The sequence below is a fragment of the Pipistrellus kuhlii genome, unplaced genomic scaffold, assembly GCF_014108245.1.
Source record: "Pipistrellus kuhlii isolate mPipKuh1 unplaced genomic scaffold, mPipKuh1.p scaffold_m20_p_9, whole genome shotgun sequence".
NCBI classification, from domain to species: Eukaryota; Metazoa; Chordata; class Mammalia; order Chiroptera; family Vespertilionidae; genus Pipistrellus; species Pipistrellus kuhlii.
Window position 1 is genome coordinate 49,031,616 of NW_023425595.1, and position 22,546 is coordinate 49,054,161.

Consider the following 22,546-nt stretch of genomic DNA (forward strand, 5'->3'; position numbering starts at 1 on the left):
CTAAAACACTTTGTCAGCCTTAGATGAAGCAACACAGAATTAGAACTTGCAAAGGTCACAGTGCATCTTAATTGTATCAAATCACTGACAAATGCCTCCCTTGATTTCGTGATGATAGTGTTAAGTCTGATAACCCCAGTGATAACTGGATCTAAGCACTATATAGCAAAGGAGCTCTTATCAAGTTGTATGGGTGTCTGTCTAAAGGGTTAACTTGAAAAATTCTAACCATTCCTATTCCAGATGTTCATTTAGGAGGAATTACTTAATTCACCTTCCCTGCAAGAGTCCAAACTCAAATGCCTGCAAGAGTGTGCAGCCAAAATAAATAAATAATAAATAAATAAATAAATAAATAAATAAATGCCTAAAACAAACACTGTGACATAGATAAAGGTGCTAACCTGCTTGTCTATAAATAAACATCTATTTATTGACTGTAAGGCATTATGAGAAAATAATAAAGCAGCCCTTAATCTCCCTCCCCCACAAGGAAGTCCAAGGTTCCAAGTGACTCACAGCACCTAGCTCACAGATTCCTAAGGTCCTGGATGCTCCATGCTAACAGTTTCCAATAGAAAGCATGGAGTAATGCATTTTCATTATCATCTTCTACAAAAAGCTTTGTTATAACTCAATACAAAGTTTGTTTTCAATCTGCCTAGTAGCCAATAAAAAAAGAGGGAGGGACTAAAACTAGAAATGAGGAAACATAGCAATTCCTTAGTAAGTGGCAAATGAAACTTATCATGAGAGGCCTGTCTATAGAAAACATTCAACAACCTCATGGGCCATGTCAAATCCAGCCCCATCCTGGTTTGGCAATGAGAATATGTTTTCCTATTTTGGACATGCAGACTGTGTTATTTTAAAAGCAAAGTTCAGCCGAAACCGGTTTGGCTCAGTGGATAGAGCGTCGGCCTGCAGACTCAAGGGTCCCGGGTTCGATTCCGGTCAAGGGCATGTACCTTGGTTGCGGGCATATCCCAAGTAGGGGGGTGCAAGAGGCAGCTGATTGATGACTCTTTCTCTCATCGATGTTTCTAGCTCTCTATCTCTCTCCCTTTCTCTCTGTAAAAAATCAATAAAATATATATTTTTTAAAAAAGCAAAGTTCAAGGAAAATCATGTATTTTGATTTAAATTTTACATTAATGATGAATTAAATTATCTCTCCAGTCTTGCTTGCATGGAGTGGGAAGAAGAAAGGTGGCAACAATACCAAAGAGAAAGTACCTCTCACATGGTATACAATGCTTTGCATTGCACCTATTCTATAGTCTATATTCAAAGACGTTTGCTGAATGAATGAACAAATGAATGAATGAATGTCCCAGAAAGAGAGCCATTAAAGTAGAGTTCCCGAGCAAGAGAAGACTCTTCACCAGCCAGCCAAGGATCAAGTTATTACAATGATATCTCTTTGATATTCAGATAATTTATATTATCTAAATTATATTTAGATAATTTATTTGCAAAGCATGATCAAAGATTCTTTTCTTAGAAGTTGATATGTTCCCTCTCAGAAGTCCCAGGGCTTCTTGGAATTTCTACCAATAATCTTAGATATCTGAGGAAAATTACCAACCGCCACTGGTTCTGCAGACACAGAAATAAGAAGTAATTTTGTTTGAGAACGGGATTATAACAGAAGATCATGCAGGGTATAGCACTTGTGTGTGTTTTTTTGTTTGTTTTTTTGTTTTTTTTCTTACGTTGGGCATTAGTAAGGAGTGGGAGCAGGGATGGATCTTGATCTCTCTAATGGACATCAAGCATGAGATATAATTATGTGCAGTTGCCCTCAGACAGTGCTGTTCAGTCATGGCATTCATTTCCCCCCTCACCCCTCACCCCGGCCTCTCCCCCTTCCTCCACCCCAGAGTGAGAATGTACTTTGTAAATTCTCTATGCACTGCTCCAGGTAGCCAATATCAATACCTTGGGGTTGATGTAAAAGATAAAAACAGTTTGCATTTCTGAAGATACAAATGGCATTCACATCTAAGTAAGAAGTACTCTAAGTTCTTTTGCCAAGACCTGTTTGGCTCAATGGATAGAGCGTCGGCTTGGGGACTGAGGGGTCCCGGGTTCGATTCTGGTCGGGGGCATGTGCCTTGGTTGTGGGCATATCCCCAGTGGGGGGTGTGCGGGAGGCAGCTGATCGGTGGCTCTCTCTCATCGATGTTTCTAACTCTCTATCTCTCTCCCTTCCTCTCTGTACAAAATCAATAAAATATATTTAAAAAAAAAAAAAAAAAAAAAAAAAAAAAAAAGAAGTACTCTAAGTTCTTTAAATTATTTTACTGAGATAGGAAAAGTTACTATAGGGCAAACTTATTTACCCAAAGACTACCTTCTTATAAAATTAGTGTTCCTCCTCAACACCCTCCCTAGGCCCCCCCCCCCCCCCCCCAAATTCATCTCCACTGACACAATAGCCAATATAATGTCAATTAACTGCAAATCTTTCAAATGATGTAGGATCCATGAAGTCAGTAAAGGAAAGTCTGATATCTTCTAGAATCAAATGCCAAGCATTGACAAATAAGGATCTGACAAAATTATATATATGAGTTAATAACTGAGAAAAAGACATTTTAAAGGGAGATGACAGAATAAGAATCTCAAAATAAAATGATTTTCATATCAAGAGTTTTAGAGAAGCCCTAACTGGTTTGTCTCAGTGAATAGAGAATCAGCGTGTGGACTGAAGGGTCCTGGGTTTTATTTCAGTCAAGGGCATGTACCGAAGTTGTGGGCTCGATCCCCAGTAGGGGTTGTGCAGAAGGCAGCTGATCAATGTTTCTCTCTCATCATTGTTTCTAATTCTCTATCCCTTTCTCTTCCTCTCTGTAAAAATCAATAATATATATATATATATATATATATATATATATATATATATATATTTATTTTTTTTTTTTTTTAAGTTTTAGGGAAGACTTTGGGGAAATTGATAAAGTCCCTAAATATTTTTTACAAGGATGATCCTCTTTATAATCTGCAAAATTAAAATTGAAAATGAAAGATATCATTTAACCATCAAACAATCTTATCAGAAAAAAAGGATGCCAGAACACAACCTGATTTATTCCTTATTAATTCTTATAATTCACGCATGCCCTTGTGTATATGTTATTACATATAACATTTTCACAGTTTTCGTATATTGTATTATTCATTGTTCATTTCAGTTTCCATTTGAAATTGATTCACCATGACTTTTCCCCAGTACTATTATTCTCTGATAATAAGGATCTTCTGTAGAGAGTTTGAACACTTGAACACCCCACCCCCATGCATACTGATAAGCTTTCATTTAAGATTATGTGTTCTCAGTATTTCTACCAAATTATAGTGGGCTCTGACTACGTCTTTCTTTCCATTTAGCTATTAATGGATATATGTACGGCAACCAGCCAGGCCTTACCATGTGCAAAAAGGATAGAGTTTCCTGGCATATGATTGGAATGGGCACTGACACCGACATGCACGGAGTTTATTTTCAAGGCAACACCATCCACCTACGAGGCACTCACCGTGACACCCTGGCCCTGTTTCCTCACATGGCTACAACGGCATTCATGCAGCCAGACCACGCAGGTAAAACTTGGCAGAGTCATCCCAGGTGACCAAGTTTCTATCTTCAGGCATATACTCTTCGGGTTCTTTCTTAGAAAACATTCATCAAATTTGGGCACTTTGGGGTGTGTAGAAATAGGTACAGTCTTGATTAGAATCAGAGAATCCTGTTTTATTCCAAACATATAGCATAAAGGAAAAGGAGAAGCATCTAAAATAACATCCATAAAGCAGAAGTGCGAGTCCTCTAAATAACCTTGCTGCACAAATCCTAGAAGCATGCTTTTGATTCATATCCATGAATAATTTATCCCCGAAAAAGAATACAGGTTTTTTTTTTGTTGTTGTTGTTGTTGTTTTAATAGTTTCTCTTTAACCACAAACATCATTTTAGTTGCTACTCTGAAGCATCTTACCAGGTATGAACAGCCCAGGGGGGGCTTCTAGGTTATGGACATGGCCTGGTCTGCCTTCTCTAGAGATTGATACTTTCCCATTTGATGACTTATTTAGGGGCTTCTCTATTTTCATTCTGTTGGGCGCCTTTGGTTTCCCCAGAGGATACGCTGCACTGGGCCTGAAGTCCATGGAAGGCCCATTGAAGTGCCTGCACTCCTCATCTTTTCTTTTAGAGACTCCTAAGCCAATTAAGTACTCAGGGCACTTTTTTAAGAGATACAGAGCAATACATGGCAGCATATGCTTGCTGTTGCATAAAAAGTAAGGATAGCAAGTGCTATGGGCTTTCAACATGTTTCTACACCCAACATTTTCATTAGCTTTCAAAAGAAACCAATATGCTACTCAAGATGAGTTCTTGCCAACTCTACCTCCTTCATGAATGGATGTTTACTTCTTTAATTAACACTGAAATTGCAGTGTAGGTGCCTCCTGGTGCCATTGGTTAAGAACTTGAGATTTGGGTTTCACAACTTTTGCCCAATAATTGCCTGAGAGTAGGAACTCCATAATCTGTGTCTTGTAAACATCTAGTATTCAACCTTTCTCTTTTAATGTAATTGTTCAATTATGAATCACCCAAACCAAAGGATGCCTTGGGCACAATGAATTTTGTTTTTAACATACTCCAAAACCAAAAAGAGGAGGGGAGAGAATCGCCAAATAGTTTTAATCCATTAAAACAGACATTCAAAGCTAGAGCTGGCTGGGATAATTTTAGAGACATGGCTACTTATTACATGCCATTACTCATGTGCTCTACAGGCTTCTAAAGAGCTTTATGATAATGGTTTCCGGTTTATGTTTGGTGGTAAGTATAAATCTGTGGCTGCTTAAAAGCTTGGTCATGTCCCCAATTCCTGTCCCTCGTCTATCAGCCAAAAGAATGCCCCAAACATGGGCAGAGTAGATTATAGTCTGCAACTCAAACATTTTATTTTCTTTAAAATCACTCTATTGGTGTCTGATTGATATGCAAAAAGCTGTACACATTTAATATCTACAAATGAACTAGTTTGGAGATACGTACACATCTCTGAAACCATCACCACAAAAAAGACCATAAACTCCTCTTTGTTCTGAGAGAAGATAATTCCTTGACTACTGAAGAACACAAAGAACACAACATATGCAGAAGAAGCTCTTTCCAAGTTTGTCCTCACAGGTGCTTTCCCTTGTGGTTTCTTCCTCATGAAGGTACTCACCAGAGGCTTGAGGGTTCTAAGGTAGCCACTGAACCAACAATTTTTGCTCATCCCGAAGGGATAACTTAGTATTTAGACATACGTAGCATGACAAAAATTCTCTCTATGCATCATAGATAATGAAAGCTACAGTAATTACTCACCCCTAAGAACAGACTCTACTAGAGGAAGAGAAGATTTATTGATCTAACAGTAAATATCTCCCAAGAATTTTGTTTTATATGATTTTATGTTGAGTTCAATTAACATATATCTACCTGATGCTAATGCATCTAGAGAATCCATTTTAAAAATTACATAATCTCAATCATATATGAATTTTGGCCCTATGTGGGGAGATCTAGTTGACTTTTTATTTTTTTGCTTTTCATCTGGCATAATGTAGACCTATCATCGGTAATGAGAATCTCGTTGGCTCAAAGGCTTGATGAAATATATGTTTGGTTTTAATAATACCTTATATGTGTGTTGTGCTTTATAGTTTATGAAATCCTTTAGGGCAAATAGGTGGCTTTGGAAATGTGTCCTCATTTGAACTTTGTCTAGGATATTAATCTTACAGGTAATTAGTTCTGTTTCATCTGGGCTGGGCTAAGATAATCATCCCCAGCTGTGATTTCCCAGAAGTACTATCTTCTAACAGGTGTGCTCAACAGGGAAGACCCAGGTAAATCACTTCTAGGCAGCAACTTCACAAGTTTTATTTTTCTGTTGCAAATGAATTATTTTAGATGGTATTTCCCTTTACCCCCCCTAAGTAAATATATTCCAAGTAAATTTTTCTCCCTGGGGCATTGATTTTGAAATATTACATACAGTTGACATTAAAAAAAAAAAATCTACCTTCCCGGTTATTGATTTTAGGATAACACATGTAAGTTTGCTAGCAAACCTAAACCAAGAACAACAACAAAAAAACACAATCGACACCACACCCAATGCCAAGCCTGTTTCTCTTCCAGGCATTTTCAGGGTGTTTTGTTCCACCATGCACCACTTCACCAGAGGCATGAATCAGATATACGAGGTCAGCAGCTGCGGCAACAAGGACCCCTCCGAGCAGCCGTACGGGATGATAAGAACCTTTTACATCGCCGCTGAAGAGGTAGAATGGGATTATGCCCCTAACAAAAACTGGGAGTTCGAAAAGCAGCACTTGGACGCAGGAGGGGAAAGGTACCACGGGCGAAGCCGCCAAGTCTCTTGGGTGGGATTGCACACGCGCTTGTAGACGTTTTTTCAAATGTGGAAACCTCAGAAACCGCCCTGGTATTTGCCCGCACAGTCTGTCAGAGACTTTGACTGTGAGCACAAAAGATGAAGGAAGCTGCCGGTCTCCATCCCGGGAAGGGCACCTGAGGTCATTTGGAGGGCACTCCGCGGGCGGGCTCAGCACACCTCCGCCAGCGGGGCTGGTCCACGTGTGGCTGTGACAATGACAGTGACTTTGAGTGAGCGTGTAGAGCGAAAGGATGTAGGGGAATGGGGCAGATCCCAGGGATCGTGGGACTGAGAAGACAAAAGGTGCAGAGAGGGTGTAGATTGAGGACCGAGAGGAAGGGGGCCAGAGGCGGGGGGGGGCACTGAGCAAGTGCTGACCCGGGTGGGAGACAACCCAGCAGCAGGCAGAAATGCCAGTGGAGGATGGAGGAGCAGGTCTTCTCTACGGGGCCCTATACCCAGAAGTCTGCAAAACTGATTTTTGCATGAAAGTGCGGTCAGTCATGCTAAGCAGCAAAGCATCAGCGAGGCTCGAGCTCCTGAAGGCTGGTGAGCCCTGGTCCTCCTAAGCCCCCAGGATGCACTGCGGTAGAGTCAGACAAGGTAGACAGGTATGTGTCAGGCTCAGACCTGCAGGCTTTCTCCCCCAAAGTTCATCTCCTCCCACTTCTCAGCTTCCCTCTGTTGGGCTATCACTGCCTCCGCACCCCACCCCCTACCCCCCCCCCCCCCCCCAATACAGACTTGGACACTTCCATGCAGAGAGTTAAAATCGCCCAACTGGTCGCTGGGAGGGCTGGAATTGAACACAGACCTTTTTGAAGGACAAATACCAGGACATGTTGACTTTGGTGCCTGTTCTCTTGTTTTTTTATTATCATCCTTCCTTCTCCCCTCCCTTCCACACTCCTCATACTTATCCTATGGCTATGCCGCACTCAAACTCCTCTAAGCACAGCTGTTCCTGACCCAGTATGTTGTTTCTCTTCTACCTGGTTGACCTGTTTTGAGGATTCAGACTCCAGGAAAAGAGAGTATAACAGTGCCACCTTATGGATAACTGAAGAAACAAAATGAATCTACATTTAAAAAAGATTTGCCTCGGGGACAAGATGACTTAAAATTAATCCAGTTATTCCATAACCCATTTGTTAAACCAGACACCCCTCTCCTGCAATACCCGTGCTGCCAATGCAAGCTAAGAACTGATGTCGATGCATTGGAATAGGAATGAATGCTAATTTGGCCTTTTATAAAAAAACGATTATTCCTTTACATGGCTGCCATAACTAAAGAATTAATTGTGTTGCATGTACAAGTTTAGCTCATGAGCGTGTAAGATACATAGCCTTCTTTATTTTCTTGAAACTCGGTGTAATTTCAGTATTAAGATCCGGACCTCCATCTCCATCCCTCTGGGCTGGCAGGAAGTTCTAGCTTCATTCCTCTGGGATTGTCTCCCAAGATATACAGAAGGAGAGCAGGTGCTGAGTGTACTTGCACTCTGCCTCTGCCACTCTGGATATTGTCCATGAACAAATAAATAGATAAAAGCAAAGTAAAATGAAAGTATGTTCACATGTTCAAAGTACAAACAATTCGTAGATAAAATAACAGAACAGAAATGAAACAAGTTCCCCTACTGGCACCTCTGTGGTACCCCTGTCAATATGAACCTGGAATAAAGGTCCCTTCCATTCCCCAGTTGCTATTTCTCTGCCCTTTGACCCAAGGCCATCACATGGCACACATCTGTTTTTTTCCAAACCACCACTGGGTACAGGAAGTCTTTCCCTGGGGCTTCCTAAGAACACACCAGGGTCTCAAAAAGCAAAAATGGCAGGGTTTGTGCAGTGGGAGGGAATTTGAAAACAGAACTTCAGTTGCAATAGAGCAATAAAGTTTAATTCCTAGCATTCCTGATTGACATGCAGATAATGTAACTAACCCGGGATTCAAGATAATAACCACCATCTATTAAGCACCCACTGTGATCCGGGCATTTTGCTAGGGCTTTTACAAACTACCTGGTATGACCCTCACAACACACTTGATCAGCTTTGACTCAGCATCACACAGGACATCCTAAAGAGATAATGATAGAGCAAGTGCTTACATGGTGCTTAATAAGTGTCAGACTCGGTGCATTACAAATCTTATCTCATATTATCCTCACTCCAATTCTGGGAGCTAGACACATTATTATCACCCCATTTGCAGGGAAGGAAAGCTGAAAACAGCACAGCGTGGCTCCAGAGTCTGTGCTTGGCACTACCACAAGCATTACTGTACACCTGGAAAATAAAAGTAGAAGGAATGTTCCTTTTTTAGAAAGCATACAGTGTAGGGTAGAAGGTATATGTGCATTTGTTAAATGCCTACTGTGTGCTAGGCATTGTGCAAAGTGCTGGTGAAACCGTGCTGAGAAGGGCAGACAAGGTCCTTCTCACACAGACTTGATGGTCCTTGGGGAAGACATTAGGACAAGCACACTGAGTGAGGCAATCACTATGAGAGGGAAGTGCAAAGTGCAGCCAGAACTCACAACAGGAGCACACAACCCCCTCTGGGGGAGAGACAGGGATAGGGTAAGTGGTTAAGGAAAGCTTCTGGGAGGAAGAAATCTTTGACCAGGAACATGAGGAATAAAGAAATTGAAGTGGCAGGAACTGCACTCTTGGCACAGGGAACAGCACATGGGAGGCCTGGAGGTGGAGAGGGCATGTGGTGTTCAAGAGAGTAAATGTTTAGCCTTGGCAGGGGAGGCTAAGTTTGTTGAGTATGGTCCCATGCACCACGAGGTAGCCGGTTCATTCCTGGTTGGGTCACATGCCCAGGTTTTGAGCTTGATCTCCATAGAGGGTATGCATGAAGCAGCCAATCAATGGTTCTCATATCAGTGTTTCTCTCCCTCTCCCTCTCCCTTCCTCTCTCTCAATAAAACCTTTTCTTTTTTTAGAGTGTTTAGAATGACCTGAGCATAAAGTATGTGAGGGCTAGTGATGGGAAACAAGGTTTGGGAAGCTGGCAGAGGCAGAGAGTGAAGTGGTGGCATGCGAGCCAATTTAAAGAGTTTGGCAGAGGGAAGCCATAAAAAGGCTTTCCACAAGGACCGGCTTGGTTGAATGTATTGTTTAGGATCACTGTCTGCATTGTAGAGAATAGAGGAATGGGAGGAGTGTAGTTGGCAGGAGGATGATTGGGAAAAATTCCAGTTAATGCAGGTGGCTTAGATTGGAGTGTGGGCAGCTTCACGTATCTCTATAGTTTAGAGATAAAATTGGTAGATTTTAAAAAATCTTTTGTGATGGTCTATCTTGGTGATAGATTAAGTATACAGTCAGTCTTCATTATTGGTGGGTTCCACATTTGTGAATTTGCCTGTTCACTAAAATGTATTTTTGACCCCCAAACAAATTCTGGGGTGCCTTTGCGAACATTTGCAGATATGCATAAGGAGGCAACAATTTTGTGTCACCTGATATTCATGTCAAGCAAGACCATGCTCTCCCTTCTTGTCTCCAATTTTATGCTGAAAATAAATGTTCTATTTGTTGTTTATTTAGCAACACTCCCCCTCTCCCCCATTTTAATGCTTTTTATTGGTGATTTTGCTGTTTAAAACTTCCCCCAACAGTATCTGAATGCCCAAGAGGCCTTACAGAGAAAATATTTGTGTTAGACAAGTTCATTCAGACCTGAGTGACAGGGCTGTTAGCTGTGAATTCAATGTTAATGAATCAGAAGCATATAGTAAACAAGATGTGTTTAAACAGAAAAAAGGTTCTATATTGATCTGTTGTTGGAAATATTGTGGCCAAAGGTGAGATGGAATCCAGCCCTGTATTTCCCCAAGGAATGTGGTTCAGTATTTGTTAATTCAGTGTTTGCAGTGACTTTCTAAGACAAAACTACTGTGATTAATGAGAATCAACTGTATCTATATTTGGCATATGCACATACCACAGGCTTTCTTGAGATCTTTCAAAGTGGGAAAGCATACCAAGGAACAGAATGATAACATATGAAATCTGGAGGAATATGAGTGCATGGGTGTTTGCACGCACGGGCATGTGTGTGAGGTAGTTACTAACCAGAAGGAAGTTACAACCGCAAGGGGCCCTTAGGAGTCTCTCACTGAGCCTGACCCTTACTCAGCACCCAGCAGGGCTGTAGAGCAATGGCTCCCAAGAGTGAGCCACGGGCCAGCACTGGGCTGCTTGCAGCAGTACCGCTGAGTGCTTTCTACTCGGATTCCTTGCCCCACCCCCCAACAGCTTGGCCCAAAAGGCCAGCTCCCCAGGGAGATCCTAACTGCAGTGAGGTTTGGGAAGCACTGCCCAGAGCACCCCGAATCACTCGGAAGCACTCAAGGTTTTTCTGCCATCTAACAACCTTAATTCCTGCTGCTTCTGACTTGCAGACACGGAGATATATTTATGAACCACACTGAAAACTGGATTGGCTCTCAGTACAAGAAGGTGGTTTACAGGGAATACACCGATGGAGAATTTGTGGAGATCAAAGCCCGGCCACCAAGAGAGGAGCACTTAGAACTGCTGGGTATGGCAGACGCGTGCGTACACACACACACACACACACACACACACACACACACACACTCACACTCACATAGGTCCGTTAAATTCACACCTGAGAATGGAGGAAAGGAACAGAGTAGCCTGCCTGCATTCAGCCGAGTGCAACATCTTCCTGCCCTCCCACTTTCAGGGAGCAGGCTGTGAGCGCAGCCCATCCAGCGCGTAGTCAAATGGACAGAGCGCTTGCATAGCTTCTCCCAGGTCCTCGATTACCCGTGCACAGGACCATAACAACACACATAAAAACAATTCTGACGAAAGAGGAAGCCCTTATGTGGGAGGGGTGCTCAGGGTGAAGGGCCTGATTTCCATTTGGGTCATGGCCTTAGACCCACTCTGCCTGTCTGACGCCTGAGCCTGCCTGACCCTGCCATCAAGTTAACCCTCCCTCCCTTCCTCCCTCCTTCCCTTCCTTCCTTTCTCCACCTGAGAACCCCAAAACCTGATCCCATCGTGAAGATGTGATCTCAAGGCAGAGCACTAATCTGGATGACTTTCTGAAATTCATTCCCATTTAGGCACATGGTAACTTATGTGCCTAACATGACTTACGGAGTACTTTTTAATATTAAGATAAGGGCCCACAGCTGCTAGCTCGATAAATGACCAAATGCCCCACCCAGCCACACCACACCTTCACCACCTATTAATACTGGTGCACAGGCTTGCTTGTCACACTAAGTGAAGTCAGCCTCGGTGGGAGCGTTTCTTCTTTTGAGACTTGTGTATGTCAACTGAGCTCTGGAGACAACGTGCTGGTCCTGCCAAGGGGGCCAAGTTGCCCCTCAGAGAGCCCCAGTTTGACTCTGCTCAGTAAAATGACACAAACAATGACTCCATCAGAGGCAAGTCCTGCAGCACTTCAGCCAGAGGAACAGGAGGCCCACCTACTCCTTTTCTGCAGCTCAGGGACAGGAGTGCATCTTTTTTTTTTTTTTTTAAATCAATCTTTATTGTTCATATTATTACAAAGGTTCCTCATTTCTTCCCCCCTCCACCAGGTTCCCACCCCAGCCTCCGCCCGCTCCCCATCTCCCATTGTCCTCATCCATAGGTGCACAGTTTATGTTCAGTCTCTTCCTCCCTCCCTTTCCCTGATAGTAAATCCCTTTTCAGATAGTAAATCTGTTACTTAGCATTTTCTCATATCAATAATACCTCCACATGCCCAATGATACACTTCACACAAAAGACATTTCCAAATAGGTCAACCAGCCTCATCCAGGCCCCACCCAAGGCGCTCACAGATCAACACCCCAGCGCTATACTAACTCAACACATCCAGATCTAAGCCTTCATCACTTGATTCAGCAGACCCTCAAGTTCCCGCAAAAGTTTCCAGCCATGTCTGAGAGGCAGCCGTGGGGCAGGGGCAGGCGAGGAGCGAGCTGTTCTGGGCCTGGCTGCTCCGGGCCTGGCCTCTGTTGCTCTGGTTCGTTCCACAACCAGCTGCTCTGGGTCTGGCCACTGCTGCTCCCGACCTAGTTGCTCTGGACGTGGCTGCTGCTGCTCCGGGCCTGGCTGCTCCCAGCCTGGCAGCCGCTGCTCCAGGCTTGGCCGCTCCCAGCCTGGCTGCTGCTGCTCCGGGCCTGGTCGCTCCCAGCCTGGCAGCTGCTGCTCCGGGCCTGGCCACACCAGACCCGGCTGCTCCGGGCCTGAGGAGTGCATCTTGAAGTTACAAAAGGCACAAGGCAAGCACAGTACTGCTCACTACTGCTCCCTGTGACCCACCAGGCCACAAATCCAAAAGCATTCACTGTTACCACTGCAGCAAGCCTGTGCGATGTGAGTGGTAATGAACAGACAAATATTGATTTTAATTTAGTCTACACATGCCCTACTTGTAATTATACCGAGCTTACTTTTTAAAAATATGCCTAAAAATTTCTTTGCTAGCTTTATAATTTTTTTACAGACACTTCCTAATTTGCACTATTTCCTTCCAATGATAATAATAGTCCAACAAATAATAGATTTTTTATTTTAGGTCTTTCTCAGAAAAATCAGTTTAAATCATGGTCTGAATCATGATTTAATGAATGGATAGGTGTGATCTGACCTCCCTTTCACGAGTATATCTCCCCATGAATGTAGAATTCAATAAATGCCCAAGAATGTGAATAAATAGAGAACTGGTCTCAGGTGCTTCCAAAATAGGAGTCTGGTTCCATCCCACTGCCTGGGCCACTAGGAGGTAAAAGGCACTAGGCATGGGCAATGGCATCCCATCGTCATGCTGGCAAAGGCTTCCCTTTTTTTCCATTGACACACAGGCTGGTTGCTTCTAACAGAAATGTGCATACATGAGGACTGAAGAGAGCGCATCTCAGCTATCCAAATATTGAGAAACAGTGTTGGGCATGCATTAGTGAAATCACTGTATTGATCATAAATCAACATATAAATATTTACATTTTGTTCTTATCTTTCAGATTCCTTTTATACACATTACTTCATTGTATTATTAATTATTATTATTATATCCATTTACCAGATAGTGAACAATTTCAGACTTAACAAAAGTTACAGACAAGGAGATTATATCTGAACGGCTTCATATTGTGAATATGGCTTTTCCTGAAGATTATGTCTAAGCAGTAGTAGAAATTTAAGCACTTATTATTGTGTTTCAGTGCACTGAAATAAGCACTTTATATACGTTATTTTATTAAATCCTACGATAAAAGCATCATTAAACCCATCTTATAGAAGAAGTTGAGATTCAGGCAGGCCTTGTCTATAAGGCCTCTCTAATAAGTGAAGGAGGCAGGACTTGGGCCCAAATTGGTCCAATTGCCAAAACTACATGCTCTTTCATTCTACATATATGGCCCTCTAAAGGAAATACACTAATGAAGAAGCTAATATTTATTTTATTTTGCCAAATACTACCTACATCTAAAATACTTAGATGTTGAAAAGAGCAGCAATAATGCACACAGACCTGTGTTTTGCCTTTAGGCCCAATGATACATGCTGAGATGGGTGACTCTATCCTGATCATATTTAAGAACAAAGCCGATCGACCCTACTCCATCTCAGCCCATGGTGTGGAGAACACAGAGAGTGGGAAGCGACTCCAAGTGTCCATGACAAAGCCAGGTACGTTACCCCCGATAGCTGCTGCATCCTGATGAGGACACCAGACTCAACCCTTCTCTGATCATTTCTGATCTCATCTTAATATTAATACGTTCCAGCCATCACCTAGTCACTCCCAATATGAGGTCATCATTCACCCAATGAACAAATGTTTATGGAGGTCCTGTGGTCCATTAGGGACCTAAAAATGTAGTAAGACATGGTAATAGCGAACATAAATTGAATGTTAACCTTGTGCCCGATGCTATGCTTTATATATTTTAAAGCAACACAACTAATTTATCCTTATAATAACTCAATGAGGTTATTATATAATATTATATAATAACCCATTGATTATAATGTCCATCATTTATCTGTTTCTTAAAAAAGAAAGACATGCTGCCAATTAAACTTTAACATGCCACTGATTGAAAAAACACATCTTGACTTCAGTTATATCGATATTAAATTGTGAAAAATGTTTATCCTATAATTGATGAAATATGTTATTATATCCATTTAACAAATGACAAAAGCACAGAGGAGTAAAGAACGTGACCAGGTCGTGCATTGGTAATGAGGGAACCCCAGTTTGTTTGATATTAGAACCTGACTCTCAACCACACCATTCTCTCAAGATGCTTCAAATGAGTTTGGGAGGAAAAAAAGCAAATAAGCTCAATCATTTCAGCAGTAGTGTGGGTTATACATGATGAAATTCTAAGTAGTGAAGAAGTTTAAGGATATGTCTAGGTGTGTTTATAAAAATTCCAGAGAAGGAAAATTCATATAGACTGATTGATTACTTAGAAACAATTAGGAAAAGGACTAATTAGGTAAAGCTTTATAAAGGAGGTAGACCTCAAGTTGGGTTTTTGGGTTTTTTAAAAATATATTTTATTGATTTTTTTACCGAGAGGAGAAGAGAGGGATAGAGAGCTAGAAATGTCAATGAGAGAGAAACATTGACCAGCTGCCTCTTGCACCCCCCCCACTGGGGATGTGCCCGCAACCAGTGTACATGCCCTTGACCGGAATCGAACCCGGGACCCTTCAGTCCGCAGACCGACGCTCTACCACTGAGCCAAACCGGTTTCGGCTCAAGTTAGGTTTTAAAAGATAAACCGAACCCAGCCGGCATGGCTCAGTGGTTGAGTACCAACCTATGAATCAGTAGGTCATTGTCCGGTTCCTGGTCAGAGCAACAAACTTGCATTGTTGGCTCAACCTCAGTAAGGAGAATGGAGGAGGCTGCTGATCAATTATTCTCATCATGTATATTTCTCTCTCTCCCTCTCCCTTCCTCTCTGAAATAAAAAGATAGATAAAAAAATAAATAATGCCCCAAAGGGAGAGAAAACTCTCATAATTTAAGCAGTTTCCCATAACATTTACCCAGCGGAAGTGTGGTTGTAATAAATGTGAAGAGCCACTGTGACCTTCGGGGATGAAATTGACAGCAACCATTGGTATAATTACAGGGGAGTTATATTACTTTTTATCTCTTCTGTGTAGTAATATTGTAATACCCAATACTATAGTAATTACAAGAAAGGTCATATGAACTTTAAAAAAAATAAAAACACATAAAAAGTAGAAAACAAAACAATCTCACGCATCACTAGAAACATCAGCAAGGTACCTCCTACCTATACAAGCATGCAGCTGGGGGAAGGAAAATCGTCATTGGCTGATATTCTTCTGCTACACCCCACTCCACCCCACCCCAGTAACAGAAGCCTGTGTTTTGCTGCTTCGAAAAACTTCTCAGGAACATCCTAAATGTCTATCTATAGGAAAACAGTTAAGTGAATGTTGGAATATTCTTACAATGGACTGTTATACAGCCATTAAATGAAATTTAAAAGTTTGAATGACATGAGAAACACTAGTGGTATCATGTTAAGCAAAATACAAGTGTAATGGGAAGGCCTGAGGGAAATAAGCCAAAATGTTAATAAAGATTATATCTTTGTGGTGGTATTGGAGTAGCAGAGTGATGCTCTTTTCTACTTCTTTACATTTTATTGTACATTTTAGATTTTCTTTTAGATGAAGAGGAACATGTTTTAAAATGGGTCCAAAAGCCATTAAGGTATTTATTTTTGATGGTTGAAAGCATCTCAGGGGTATATGGGGAGAAAGAAAGGTGCCAATCAGGCATTGATGGGACCCTGGTAGGGCTGTGGACAAGGTCGGGTGACCTTTTGCAGGCAGTTGATCTTAATGGTGAGGATGTACAGGGGACACAGCTCCTCTATGCTGGCTGGCCTTCAAAGAGCCCTTGATGTGAGGTTATGGAAGAGGGGAGAATAATGATTAGGAAGAGACGAAGGGGCATTTTTCTTACTGGAAATCAGAGAGCGAGAATCCCCACAAGGGTCTGACAGGCTGAAAGGTATGGGAGAGCCCCAACATGAGGGTAGGAACAAGAAACTAACTCTGGGCAGGAAGTCCAGGGAAGCTGGAGAAGAGTAATCTGGGCATATGCTTGGGATAAGGAGAATATCATGGTCAGAAGAGTAAGTAGCCCCTCTCTTCTCTTAAAATTACACGACTCAGAAAACATTTACTGAGCATCTTGTTTTAATTTAAGTCTGTGCTCTCTGCTGGATTGTTCCAGCTTTAATCATACCACACCTGTAGCCACTTGCATTTAGGAAGCTAAATATTAGAATTTTATCTTGTGATTAACAAGGTATAGAGGCTATAGTGAAACTTAATAAAATTAGATCTAAAGTTATATTGCTAACTCATTGGTGTGTGAGCACTTATGGAGCAAAGTTACACTTAAGCAATGCTTCTGCTTTGTTTTGTGGCTCACATTCAGCTATAGGTTATTTGCCCTGATGTGGTGGGGTGGGACACAGTTCAAGAGGAGATAATGATTTAAATGTGGCTTTTATTTGAGATGTTTACAATGGGATTATCTTGCTAATTCATGAGTATATTTATGACTCCTCTGCAAGGCTCTGGATTGGTCACGGGAGGGGAGGGGAGTTTGCACAGATATGGTGCCTAGCAACAGGCAGTGCACACATTTGTTATTAGTATAGATAGAAATTAACATTTATTGACTGCCTTCAATGTGAGGCACTATCCTGGGTGTTTTATTTCCTTTTATCCTCACAACAAGCTGAAGACTGGATAACTTCCCCACTTAATAAGTAAGGAAACTAAAGGTCAGGGAGGTGATGTAGTGTGTCAAAAGTTGGGTAAGTAGGAAGTCATGGAATTGAAATTTGGAACTAGATCTCTCTGGTTCTAACTAGATCTCACCTGTTTGCACATTAAAATCACCTGAAAAGCTTAAAAAAAATTGCCAGTACCCTAATCCTAGACCCCCCCACACTCTAATTTCATTGGTTTGGGATGAGGCCTGAGCAGTGAGGATTCACAAAGCTTCCTGGTGATTCCATAGGAAGCCAAGGCTGAAATCTATGGTAATTCAAATTAGCTTGAGCATAGCTCTTGAGAAAGAGACATGACATTTGAGGGGGAAAAGCAGTGAGTATAACATAAGTCTTCATTTCCTAAATAAACATAAGTTGATAATAGAAAGAGCAAACTAGAGGGGAAGCTTTATTCTGAAATGAAACATATGCCACTTTGAAACCACAGAAAATCAAGATGTGAGTTTAATGGGAACATTTCTAATGAATGGGTACTTCTCCCCAGCAGGAAACATTAACCAAAATATATAAAGATCTGTTTGTAGTATTTCTCCAGCTAAATCGCCGGGAATAAGAGGTAACATTAGTAAATCCTTTCTATTTCTTCTCATTCTTTTCAGGAGAAATAAAAACTTACATATGGAATGTCCCTAAAAGGTCAGGTCCAGGGCCATCGGACCCAAATTGTATTCCATGGGTTTACTATTCAACAGTAAACTTTGTGAAGGTAAGAATGCTCATAGTAATATGGCTGTAAGTTGACTATTAAGTTATCACAATTCTGGTGGGTATATGTGAAGGTGTCATGGTTTAGAGCAGGGGTCTCAAACTATGGCCATTTATTTATATTTCCTATGGTTGAATTGAGTAGCTGTGAAAGAAATAGTATGGCCAATGAAGTAAAAAATATTTATTATCTGGTGCTTTGCATAATATAAGTTAGTTGACGCTAATCTAATGAATGGCGGAAAAGATCAAATCAAATACCAATGTTTCAATTATCACATTTAGAATTTACAAGGTAGTTTATGTAAATAGGCAGCCACAAAATAAAAATATTTTAAATATAATTTATACCATGGTTTTTTATGTGGAATCTACAATTTTTAAATGCATCACCACTGCTATAGGGGTTCAGAAAAAGAAAACACATGCCAAACATAGTAACTGAAACTATAAACTATTTGAATAATAAATAGGCTAACTTTATATAGAAATGAAAGGCAAGATTCACTAGTGATTGAGTCAGAGATGTATATGGTAAAACAACTAGTCTTTAATTATATGTCATAAATCAAAGTCCAAACTAAAGTCACATCTGTATATATAAAAGGCTAATATGGAAAGTGTCTCCTCTCGAATTTGACCAGGAGACTGGGAGTTCAATCGCTTGCTATGACGTGTGCTGACCACCAGGGGGTGGCATGGAATGAAGGGAGGCCCCTGCAGGCAGCCGGGAGGCCCCAATGGCCAGCCAGGCCTAGAGACCCTACCTGTGCATAAATTTCATGCACTGGGCCTCTAGTATGATATAAAATTTCAATAATGCCCTTTGTTTAAAAAGTAAAAGATTCTCTTAACCTACCTTTTAAATATTAGATGGCTGCATTATTGTCCTTGAGTTGTACTGGACAATGGAGTTACAGGGTGACATTAAAGACAATTCAAAAAAATAAACTTATATTTTGGAATTATGGGAAATGTGTATTTATTCATTTATTTCTTTGTACATCCCCCAAAATATTTATTGAGCACTTGTACTATGAGCTATGCAAACATTCTTGTCTTGAAGGACTTACACTCTTTGGGGAAAATAATACATATGCACTCCCATAATTATAACAAAATTCTGAATCTGGTGTGTTCTATCGGAGTGACCGGGAAAGAGAGTCTAGGAAGAGAGAGCATTGTGAGCAAAGCTGAAAATAGGAAAGTCAGTGTGTTTGGGAAATGCTGAGAGTCCCATTTGGCCAATATAATAAAGGAAAGCAGTGGAGGAGGGTTCAAGGACCTGTTGAGGATTGACATTCTATTCAGTAGGTCATGGAGATTCACTGAGGACTTCTAGATATGGGAACAATGAGGTTAATCTGATGGCAGTCTGCAGGATGGGCTGGAGGTGAGTGAGTCAGAGACCAGAGAGGGACCGATTTCCAGTCCAGGGTGAGGTGTATGGTCCTACAGTAGACGGGTGGCAGATGGTCTGGAAAGGAAGTCGCAGAATGGAGAGGCATGGTGAGGGAAAATAAGTATAAGGTTTGAGATTTATTGAAACGAGACCAACTGAGAAAGAAAGAGGAATTTAATACTGGAATAAAGTTATCTGATCTAAATGACAGGTAATATCATAGCACTGTTAACAGAAAAAGAGAAATAACTTTCTTCTAAGAAAATGACTTTGCTACAAGCACTTAAATCTGTATTATTAAATTAGTTAAAGGCTCTTCTGCTCAATTTTCTTTTCTTTCAGGATACTTATAGTGGTTTGATGGGCCCTCTGATTATATGCAGAGAAGGAGTGTTGAATGAGAAAGGAAGAAGAAGCGATGTTGATTATGAATTTGCTCTCTTGTTTTTGGTATTTAACGAGAATGAATCTTGGTATCTGGACGACAATATTAAGAAGTATCTCAATAAAGATCCACGAGATTTTAAGCCCACTGATGATTTTGAGGAGAGCAACAGAATGCATGGTATATCAGAGATTAAAAAAGAAGACCCTTGGTGAGATAAGCTCATAGAAATTCCTGTAACTGTAGGAGGTCCCCAGCCTCCTTCTCTGAGCCCTCCCCCAAACCCAGGTGCTCCTGGGCTGAAGCCAGAGCTCTCAAGCTTTCCTTCACAGGGAACCAGTCAAGCCATTGGATGGCTGCCAGCAAGGTCCAGCCAGGCTGTGGACCTACTGTTTTAGAAAGCTCTACCCTGAATGTTGGGAACCCTAAATTTTAAGACTATGAAATAATTCTTTAAAAGTGAATCATCAATTATTGGTATATTTCCTCTAAGAATACATCATAACTTCTAATTGATCAAATTTAAGGGCCTGGTTGAACTGTTTCTGGGACATAAAATACCATCACCAAATTTCTGTTTTAATGTGTCTCTATTATTTAATTCTATGTCATTTAGGGTAGTTTTATTTTTAAGGAGGAGTAATGTGTTTCATTGACACAGCTATACTCTCTCACCAAGATCTACTTTTGACTAATGGTATACCAAAAGAAGTCACAAAGCTGATTAATTGCTAATACAGATTAGAATTAGCCTGATCTCTGGCTCAACTACTCTTTCCCCTACCCATTTTGCTTCCTTTTCCCAGAGATTTCTTGATATGCCCTGTATTTTTAATGGATTAATTCATTTGGCTGTGTCATGATGCGTAGAACACAAACAGAAGAAAGTGAAGGAGAGTCCCACATCACATCAATCCACCTTGAGCTTGCTTTGGTCCCTGTGAGCTCATGGGCTCTGCTGGTGTGATGCTGTTAGGAGAGTCAGCCAGGCTTAGAAACTTGCCCCAAGGTAGTTCTCAGAAAGTACATATTAAGGAAATAGCTTCTAATTGGTTCAATCATGATTTTATGAACTCGATTATCTGTGCTTCAGTCCACTCAACTGTAGAATGGTATAAATCTGGCTACCTCACAAATGGGGCTGTAATCTACTCCACAAAGAGAATATACTGAATAAACAAACGAACAATTCCCACTGCTACTCAAGATGCAGCTTTAAAAACAAACTGCTATTCTCTTTCCTAGTAATCTTTGTATAAGGATTTCTTAGGAATGTGAATTTTGGGTCTAGAATGGTGGGGACATTGGCAAGTGTAAATAAGATTGTTCCATTTTATCAGGCAGGTGAGAACATTGGTGACTTAAAGATTGGCTTGAACCAGATTAAGGAATGAGCTTAATAAAAAGCTATTTTCTCTTCACCATACTAGCTATTAATGGAAAGATTTTTGGGAATCTCCATGGCCTCATCATGAATGAAGATACAATGACAAACTGGTATTTGTTAGGAATAGGAAGTGAAGTGGATATACATACCATCCATTATCATGCTGAGAGCTTTCTTTTCAAAGTAAGTATAAGGAAAATGCTTTGGGGAGGAGACATTTTGAACCAATAAATTCAATGCATTTCCAGTATAAAGTAAGAGGTTTATTTGGCAATAAAGCTTGGGGGAGGGGGAGGGGAGTCAATATTAGAGAATAGAACAGAATAGTGTGGTGATAGCGTACCCGTGGTAGATATTTCTTAATATGTACATATATTTTATCGTTCGTAAAAAGTCCACAAAGACAAACAAAAATCCTCTTTAAGCTTCAAGTGAGAGTTTTTGCATCTAGGGTCATGAAGAATATTAGTAGTCACTTTATTTTCATGTAAACTATTTGTAAACTATTTGTCTTGGTTTTGGTATCAGGGTAATGATGGCCTCATAAAATAAGTTTAAAGTGTTCCCTCCTCTTCTATTTTCTGGAAGCTATGTTTAGAATTGGTATCATTGCTTTTCTAAAATTTGGTAAAATTTGCCAATGAAGGCCTATGGATATGGAGTTTATTTGATGGAAGGTTTTAATATAATTTCAGTTTTTTAATAGGTGATCTGAATAGTGATATTTATCAGTTTTATTGTAAGGACTTTGTCCATACCATCTAAGTTGTAGAATTGATGAACAGCTGTTCACAATATTCCTTTATTATCCTCTTTAGTGTCTATAAAACTCAGTAATGACCCCTCTTTTCTTCCTGGTATTTGCAATTTGTGTCTTCCTTCTTTTGCTTTTCTCTCCTTGGTGAGTTTGTCTAGAAGTTTGTATTAGTTATCTCTTGCTACATAACTGTTTTTGGTTCCTTTATCTCTATTATATTTCTAGTTTTGATTTTATTGATTTCTGCTCTTACATTTATCATTTTGCAGATAGATAAATCTTACCGAGAAGATGTGTACGACCTCTTTCCTGGGACATTCCAAACCATCGAACTGTTTGCAGATCACCCAGGGACATGGCTGTTACACTGTCATGTATCCGATCACATCCATGCTGGCATGGAAACAACCTACACAGTCCTTCGGAACATAGGTATCCTGTTGTCTGCCAGTGATGCCAGGGGCTAGGCTTCCTGTAGACCCTGAAAACAGGAGGCATGAGACCCCCCCAAGGAGCTCAGAGCCAAGCATGAGAGACAGACATGTAAATAATAACCGTAAT

At 40.8% G+C, this 22,546-nt stretch overlaps 1 protein-coding gene across 1 annotated transcript in view; it reads left to right on the forward strand.

Moving 5' to 3' along the window:
- HEPHL1 (hephaestin like 1) overlaps positions 1-22,546 on the forward strand; it is a 58,388-nt gene that overhangs the window by 33,243 nt on the left and 2,599 nt on the right. The window contains exons 11-18 of the mRNA XM_036427932.2: positions 3,394-3,606; positions 6,212-6,425; positions 10,894-11,033; positions 14,033-14,173; positions 17,949-18,055; positions 19,799-20,021; positions 21,272-21,411; positions 22,255-22,417. Of these exons, the coding sequence (XP_036283825.1) occupies positions 3,394-3,606; positions 6,212-6,425; positions 10,894-11,033; positions 14,033-14,173; positions 17,949-18,055; positions 19,799-20,021; positions 21,272-21,411; positions 22,255-22,417 (1,341 nt within the window). The remainder of the gene's footprint in view (positions 1-3,393; positions 3,607-6,211; positions 6,426-10,893; positions 11,034-14,032; positions 14,174-17,948; positions 18,056-19,798; positions 20,022-21,271; positions 21,412-22,254; positions 22,418-22,546) is intronic.